Raw genomic sequence first — 9,390 nt, forward strand, 5'->3', positions numbered from 1 at the left:
TACAAGATTGTCGGTAAATTTATCAAAGTGTCTATGAAAGAAGTTTATTATCATGTGTTGCAACAGTTTCTCATAATTGTCCTCTTTGTTTTTACCCAAGAAGTTCTTAACGATCGAGACAAATATATACCAAGCAGCAGCTTCAACAATCCTCATGTGGTTTGTGAAATTTGAATCCTTAATATCCAAAATTGTTATGGAAAATGACCCTCTATCAAACTCTCTCAAACTCTGGATTTTGGTAGATGGTCTCTTTACACACACCTCAGAGTACACCAACATTCCCCATAAGTACAGTATAACGTTGAGGTGTACTACATTTTTGCAGAGTTCATTACGATCCCTGGTCCAAAACCATGACACATCCATAATGCAATACTCATATGTATAATACATCAACCTGTATTCTTACACATATGTATACAGTTGAATGTATTCAACACGTATAATAGATATAATTGTACCTTGGAAGTCCTTACGGAAAAATGCAATTTTAAGGAATTATATCTCAAAAAGATGAACTTTTACGACTTAGCGCCCATTAAGACTTTTGATCTGAGACGTCGAGAATTAACAAAAGTTTCAGAGTTTGACAGAGGGTCATTTAGCGGAATCCCGCTTTTATCTTGTTCATACTTAGCCCAGGAAACAATCTACAATTATATTTGAAACAATCGTCATCTTTCGTCAAAGTCTTAACAAATTGTTTCATGAGTCCTAATTTGATGTAAAGCGGTGGGATAATGATTTTTACCGATTCACTAATTGTTCGTTTAGAATAAATCCCATTACAATGATCTTGCTTCACCCTACTATCTTACAAGCATGTACGATGAATTGGGGTGTTTGATGTACCCACGTTGCTGACCAAGCAAGAAGTTCACCATTTTCTGATCCACACAAAGAGAAAACTAACGCTCATCACAGCAGGGTTTCTTCAATAGTAAAATTGTTTCCATATTCTTCTTTTATGTTTTGTTGAGTGGGTGATGAAAATCGAATCATATCGATTTCCACTGTGCATCAAAACACTTCTACTGGAACGAAGTCCGGGAATATTGTTGCAATAAACAAGTTCCTCATCTTCGTTGAAGTAAAGAAGTTCCACGTCCGTTAGGTTCTACTTTTACACCCGACTTTATACAGTTCTTTTCTTTTGATCTCTTATAAAAAGCACCCTATATTTCTTAAAAACTAGAGCCAGTTTAGAAAAACTAATTTTATTTTGTAATTCAGCAGATCTGAATTTCAAAATTTTGTTGGACTGTAATTAGTTAGAGAGAAGGTAGTTGCTGCTTAGTTTGGATAAGAAGGCAAGTTAAATTGAGGAAATGCTTTTACCATGTTCGTCAATTTTACAAATAATTACATTAATTATTATCTTGATAAACACCCTGAGGGGTCTATGGACCCTAGGCTAAGAAATCCTGCTTCATAATTGAAAAAGGTTTTTTCATATTTTCTGGACCCTATACATATTTATAAATATTCTACTGTTAGCAACATTAGGAATTGTTATGTATTTACGACTGTACTTTATTCTACTGTAACTGAACATTGTACGTGCCGGTAGCATTCAAATACAGTAATAAAACTTGTGGTAGCAGTTTCACTATAAATGTTTGCCCACACCTAATTTAAGCGACAATGCCATGTGCTTGAATACTTCCTTCCTTTCTCGATGTATGTTATTACTTCTTTGCAGATTGGCATAAATAATAATGTCGGCGTTTGAAATTGTCATGTCGGGATTTAAAAACATAGCATAAATAGGATTAAACCATTTATTTAATTTAAACGAACTGTGTAGGTGACCTTAACAACACTCTGTATCTATAATGTATGCAGTTCCTACATTTAGCCTTAATGTTTTACATTTGTTTATCATTGAGCATCATCATCGTCATCGCCATTTATATAAATAGTGTACTAATTGCTGTAGTAGGTATGTTTGTAATGAATTTTTTTGCAGCTATTTCCTATGATGATAGGACTTAATTAACTAACTGTTAAAACGTCTAATTAAAGACTGGAAGAAACTAATTTTATGTAATTTTCGATATTGTTTAATCGCAATTTGTATTAAAAAATTGCGATCATATATTATTATAACATAGAACGAATACTTCGAATGTTTCTATTGCATGCTGTTTTTTTATTCTCTTTATGATTCTAACTCCTATTTATTTTTGTTTCAGAAGGTAATGAACTTCTCAAATGTGGTGTTTTCGGAAACAAAAATAAGGTATGGTTATTCGTTTATGTGAGTAAAAACAAGACTGATTAAATAGAAAAATGGGTCAACGGGATCTTAAATTATTATTAGAATTTAATTTTTTCTCTCTTATAGTACTTCCCCTAAGTTTAGTGTTCCTCATTAGTAGATAATATTTTCTTCATTAAGTACTTGTCGTTTAAACACTTGGAATTAGTATATACAGTGTGACCCAAAACTAAAAACTTAGCCTTATGAAGTCCCTAATACAGTCAAAATTTGAATAATCGCATAGGGTCTTTACGAATAGAATCGTAAGAAAAAACAAGAGAACTCAGAAATGCTGTACGTAGGACTAGATTCTGGAGGATAATAATAGCACTGGTCATTACTAATTTTATTGTCAACAATATTTGAGCCATTTGTAGGTAATTTCGTAGTTCTAATTACGAATATGAAGTTCATTTTGATTTGACTCTATTTTTGGAAATAATTAGCTAATTATTATAAAACAAAAAAATCAAAGTTAATTAATAGAGCGGTGATGCCCGTTAGCAAATTTCGCTAAAACTGACAATGTTTTAGGAAAATATACACGGTAAATCAATAACACCCATAATGATGTTTTATTTGCTATAATAACAAAGATCAGTAGTCTAATTTAGCAAATTACAACTAATTGAAGGCTCCTTCATACCCTGGTGGTATATTTCTCCTTGNCTTTCCAGAAATGGCATTATGATTTGTAAAGCTACTGTAATTAATTATATACATTTCCAATTCATGATGTGTGAAAATGAAAAACCGATAACTGAATAGCAAATAAAAGTTAACTTGTAATGTAATTTTATGTCTATCCGTATTTGTCCGCCTTCTTGTTTTTCGGTTTAATAGCAGAGATAAAATAACAAAATAAAGGAAATTGAACTTAACTTCCAATGAACATTAAATATACATATATGTATCTATAGTTCCGTTCTAGCCGGAAGTTAACTGAACAATACACTTACGTAATCAGTTTGCAGAAAAACTGATATACAGTCACATAAGTGTATTCAATTATGTTTTCTTTTACTGCTAATTTGTAACTGATTTGAATAAATCGCTACTATTAATTCCGCCTAAGCGTTTCTAAAAACAGTAGGGATCGGTTTCGAAAGTAATTTAGGTGGATTCTAATGCTATGAGTACCTATAATTACCTAAATTGTGTATTAAAATGTCTCCTGAATCGGTTAAGGATGTATTATTACTTTATATGAATAAATTAACGGTTATTGATATGGAAGGAGCCTAAAACAGATGGCTGAGGAGGAACAAGGAAAAACAAATCCGAATCTGATGTAAAAAATGATCCACATAACGCAAATGTTGCAATCAAATTTTCATTCCGGAATTCATTTTTTTGGTACCCATGACCTTCATACAATCTTACTTTTCTTCCCTTATTTTCTAAATATAGTTTTTATACATGAATCTATACAGAACACTTAATTATTACTGGAAAGTAATGGAAATGTTACACGAAGAGAAAACTAACGAACTCCATTATCAAATTTTTTTTTATATATTTACCCGCTTTATCATAATGAACTATTTTACCCTCCCGCGTCCACTATTCCCATGTAAAATACCTCATTCAAGTTACATGGTTTGCCACCAAGTAGGTACTTACTGTGTATACCTATATGACGGATTCCAATATTATCATATTATGTTCCTAAGTAGTTAGCATTTGAATGCGGTGCATATCAAATATGGTGTACCAATTAAAGATACTAATTACCATTACCTATCCAATCTGTTGTTGTTTAAAGTGCGGTTGTGTATGTAATCTCCTTTATAAAATGACAATATGTTAGCCATCTTAATGCGATATAATAATCCGGCAGAAGCTTGGCAGAATGTATCGCCAAAGGTATAGTTAACTACTTTTGAAACCGATTGGAATCTCAGACCATCCGGTTTTGGCCTTGACCTTGCTGAAATAATCCTAATTTTGGACTTGCTGATATGGTCTCATCGGTTTTGGACTTGGTCTTGCGCGTTTAGTCTTGGTTTTCCTCATTAAATCTGATACATTTTTTTTTGATAATTCTGCTTAGCACAAATTTTTCTATTTACCGACACAATAATTATCATAAATGCTGAATTTTTTTTATCATACCAGTAAGCTTGTCATGTTTAAAAAAAAAATAGCGTCGATAGTTGTGAAAGTTATGAAAACTCGGGAACTTACCCTTCTTTCAACGCATAAATTAACCCTACCTCCAAAAAAGTAAAAATATCGAAAAAAAATAGTTTATCTCTATATTTAAACCATGTGTAATCCAGACATAGGAACAAAGAACACTTGCTCTGAGGTAGGTCTTGTAGATCCCTTTTTTTTTTAAAACGAAGGTAAAGTTCCTTTTTTTTATATATATATAGTGTTAAAATCTAGTAAAGCAAATTCAGACTTTCAAATTCAAAAAATGTTTTGTTCCAAAAAAAGAATACATTAATGTTGTTTCAAAAAATTTAAGTCATACATTCACCGGAAGTAATAATTTTTCGTTAAGTCTTGCGTACTTGGTCTTCATATTGCTAGTATAAAGACAGTCTTGGTTTTGGTCTTGCATGTTCGCAAGGCCAGGGCCAGTTTTGATTATCACAACAGGTCATGTACGACCAACAAGTCGATCCCGATGGACTAGTCGATCGTGATTTGATTGTTGGTGGATCACTACCGATAGGAGATAATCTCGATTGTTTTGTGGGATTAACGCATTTATTATTATTTAGGATCTATACAGATGTACGTAAAAAACAACAATATGTTTATAACTATATTATTCTGTTACGTCATGTAAGTAAATACTGGACGAAGTGAAGGTCATTTAATGACGTTTTGTACAAAATCCTTCTCATCATCGATTAAAAATCGATCAGATATACGATTTGAGCGTAATTGTACCTGTTTAGTGCATCTGACTCAACGATCAAGGAAAGAAATGAGTCATTTAATGGAAACATTAACTATAATATTCCTATTCATTATGTTCGCTCATTCATTCATTCACTTTAAATCGGTAACCGTGCGCGATCGCTTGGTGCCCAAGTAATAATACTTATAAAAACAGCGTAACAAAAACGATATCCTTATATTCTTCCAATTTCTTGGAGATCGACATGCGTTATCGCAACATTAAAAAAAAAGTAAACAAACATCTAGCAGCTCGGTTCCGCTTATCTTAATCTAAAACCGCGCGAGCCTGTGCCATAGCTGGTATTACGTACCAAAAGAGAGAGATTCCAATAAATGGAATGATTAATAAAATGAGTAACTAACAATGCGGGTTCTGTGGTATTAACATTGCGTATCCGGAGATTAGTTGCGTACTATTTGTGAGTGTTACCCGTGTGCAATACATATAACTAAATACGCGTTCATTAGCGTCAATTAAAACCAATTTTTAGCCATCCTGTGTGCGAGTTTAGGGTGCGTCCCCAACAACATCATTGTCAGTTATTGCACTATGTTGTTCGTGTAGTGTTTAGTGATCGAAAGAAATGACCAACGGCACGCAAATGTTGTTTGATGATGAGGATGTCCTGCATCGATCTCAGTTTTCCGAACTTGTCAGGTATGTATGCACATTAATGAAATTGTGATTAATTCTTAATGATCGCTCGTTGAGAACAATTTAGAATATCTGGGTATCATATTATAAGTATTAGGTAGTAGAATAAATTTTGAAGGAGGTAAATTTTTCACTAAAGTTGAAGATATTTTGCTTTTGGAACACAAATCTAAAAGTGTGTAGGTCTTCGCAAGAATGGTCCGAACTCATGTTTTAATGGAATTATCATGAAAAAATACTCTAATTTTAGTGAAAAGAAAAGAAAGTTTCAGATACATCGCAATAATCGCACAGAATAAAGAAAAGAAACTTCTACAGAAAAAAAAGTTAATTTCCAACTGTATTTTTGTATTTTTTGAAATAGTGTTTTCTATGAAAATATTTTACGCCTTTTCAATTTTTTAACTGATGTTTTACAAACAAACGTCCTGAAATATAAGTAATCATACTTACTTATAAAAGTAAACAAAAGTTCTTTTTTAAAAATTGTTTAAAAATTTTTATTTTAAAATCATAATTATCAGAGCTAAAAACATCCTCACTAGATATAGCAAACGTTTCCTCTAAAATTAATTAGACAATTCTATTATAAGGAACTAGTATATAGGTACTTTTGAAATTCATTATTTTTCAATTCTGAGTGGTTAGATTAAGTACGTCCTTTTGGTAGGTCACATTCCTTACTGGATGAAATAGACGAATTAATTAAACATCAAAAAAGTAAATTCATGGAAAATCTATAAAATACATATCATCATCATCATCATCATAAGGTCATTAGTTCTAAAACTGCTTGGGCACGCACCTCAACTTTTTCGTATTTTGAGCTAATCTTCGCATTTTTCTAAAATTAGAACATCCCATATTTGCAAACAGTAATCTCTAGTCCTCTTAACTCCTGTTTCTGCATCTAATATGTCTCTGACTAGACTTTCATGCTTGAGAAGTTGTCCTATCTCGCCTATTTCTTATTGACTTCCATAGAGTCCTCTGTTTTCCTATTCTTTCTAATACTTCTTCATTTCTAACCTTCTCTATTCACGGTATCCTCATCCTCCTCCTGTAACACCACATTTGGAATGCTTCTAACCTTTTCTTTTTCACCGCGCCCACCGTCCATGTTTCGCACCCGTACAACGCCGTGCTCCAAACATACAGCATTATCAATCGTTTTCGAATTTCTAAATTAACCGTTTGCGAGCACAGAAGTGACTTCTTTTTATTGAAGCCTACTCAACCCCGCGCTATCCTTTGCTTTATATCCCTACTACTCCTTTCTTCCTGACTTATCTGACTTCCTAGATACCGAAAATCAGCCACTACCTTCTAATTTTTCGTCTTCTTTTTATTCGCTCTTTCCCTACTTTTTCTTCCCTTGCATACCAGTAGTTTTATTTTACTTTTATTTACTTTAATACAATATTGTTTTGCCAATGCCGCTTCCATTTTATTTAAAGTTATCTCTAACTCCTCCTTGCTAGATGCTAATCTAAGTATACTAATCTTTTGCCCATGTATATCTATCGCTACAGTTGTACCGTCTTTAATGATGTTGATCGCTTCTTCGATGTACAAATTAAAAAGTATCGGTGACAATGTACATCCTTGTCTGACTCGCTTCCTAATATTTACTTTCTACGTTGCTGGCCCAGCTCTATAACTACCTGTTGCTCTTTATAAAATACATAGGTAATAATTGACTATAATTGACAAAAATGTATACGTGTTCGAGAAAAGCATGTTTATGTAAAGTTCGTTTGAAAATATAAAATATCCATATTGGCAAGGACTTTTATGCAAAGTTCTAATTATATCATTATCATCCTAAGGTGTTCAGCTCGAAGACTGGTGAGATACGCACTTGCAATTCTTCCTATCTTGAGCCAATCTTTGAATTTCTCGAAAACTGGAACAACCTATATTACTGTTTGTGAACTGTAATCATCTCTTGGTATACTTTTCTCCCTCTTGACTCCTGTTTCTACTTCCCAAACTAGCCCTTCATGTCTTAATCTATTTCCTATTGACTTCTAAACTACCATTGTTCTTTCTCTTTTTAATACCTTCTCATTTCTAACCTTTTCTGTTTGTGGTATTTTTAACATCCTCTTATAACACCGCATCTCCATTGCTTGTAACTGTTTCTTTGTTAAAGGTGCAAAAGCTCTCAAAACACTTCTCGTTATTATAGGCTATTGTTGAATGAACAGCTTATTTTGTCTTCCTTAAAAATTCATTAAAATTATACAAAGTAGGTACCTAACACAACATTTTTCATTTAGAGGTTCTCTTTGTTGTTCGACTCAAACTTTTTTTTATTAAATAACGCTATATTTACAACAATTAAACATATTTTAACAGGTAACAGTACATTTTGCATAAACTATATACTAAGCATATTTTGGAATTTCTTTATTAATAAGCAACTTTTTTGTGGATCTAAGTGCATGCATGGGCATAAGCCGTATCTCACATGTGCATGGCATGTGGAAGCACCAATAGTTATAAAAACACACATACAAACGGACATATACATATAATATAAGGATAATATAGTTTAGTATCATATATTTGTACTCACTTGGATGCGCCTGTGCTTTTTCTTTCTTCGTCTGTTTTTTCGTCGGCTTGTGGTTTAGTTTGATCGGTGACGTTGCCGTTGATGAGTGGAGGTCAATTTGTTGCTATTGTTTTAATTAGGAGGTTAACTACCCTAGTGTGTGAGTAATCTTTTCGTTTACCAATTGGCGCAAGTGGCCTGAATTAACATGTAACTGTTTTTGTTAAAAAAAAAACATTTCGTCACCAATATTTACTGCAATTACCCAAACTTCAAATTTTTAATTCTTATTGATCTTTTCAGCCACAAATATTTGATTATTCTGCTATTTAAAACTTTATTTCATTCATATTTTTTACCACATAGATTCTTGGACAACTAATTTAAAATAATATGAAGAAAATATCCGTTTCATGTAAACTAAGCCATATTAAATTAAAACCTAAGGACATTATGGTTTCAAAGGATTTGATGTAGCAATATAAACTTATTTTAGGTCTACGGTTGTTATAAAATGTTTATAATACAAAAACTGTCGACTTTAGATTATAGAAACGCTTTCATTGGCAATTGAACTAATATTAATAGCAAAAAAAATTATGTACTTATTTTGATTTTGATCAGAGTACGATATTCTAAACTTTCTTGCCAGAGAACTTCATTCAAATAATTTTCGGTCTTATTGTGCAATGTTTTTTTGTAAATAAAATGTTACGTTAAAACTAAATAAAGAAACAAATTCGTTGACCTGATGATGTGTAATAATCAAGAAATTTAATTTCCGTTCAGAATTAATCGCTGATAAACGTTTTGTTTCGCTAAATTAATCAATAAGTGTTTCAATACTTACCGATTAAAATTAACGATAAAATGCTACGAAAAAAGTCTATTGTGTGCTTTTATTAATTAAATGAAAAGCAGCTTAAACAACCCAGGTTACAATTTCATTTTCTAATAAGACGAACGTATAAACCATTAAACGTTAATTAATTA

General features: G+C 32.2%; 1 protein-coding gene across 3 annotated transcripts in view; it reads left to right on the forward strand.

The window, feature by feature from the left end:
* The first annotated feature begins 5,250 nt into the window (after positions 1-5,250).
* LOC108734349 (G-protein coupled receptor moody) overlaps positions 5,251-9,390 on the forward strand; it is a 15,303-nt gene continuing 11,163 nt past the window's right edge. The window contains exon 1 of one of the 3 annotated variants that reach the window (XM_018465884.1): positions 5,251-5,840. In XM_018465884.1, the coding sequence (XP_018321386.1) occupies positions 5,767-5,840 (74 nt within the window). In that variant the 5' untranslated portion in view covers positions 5,251-5,766. Of the gene's footprint in view, positions 5,841-7,876; positions 8,558-9,390 lie in introns of those variants that run through there. The other 2 variants (XM_018465874.1, XM_025981099.1) reach the window with 2 other exon arrangements.

This window comes from Agrilus planipennis, unplaced genomic scaffold (genome assembly GCF_000699045.2).
Source record: "Agrilus planipennis isolate EAB-ADULT unplaced genomic scaffold, Apla_2.0 scaffold1, whole genome shotgun sequence".
Lineage (NCBI taxonomy): Eukaryota > Metazoa > Arthropoda > Insecta > Coleoptera > Buprestidae > Agrilus > Agrilus planipennis.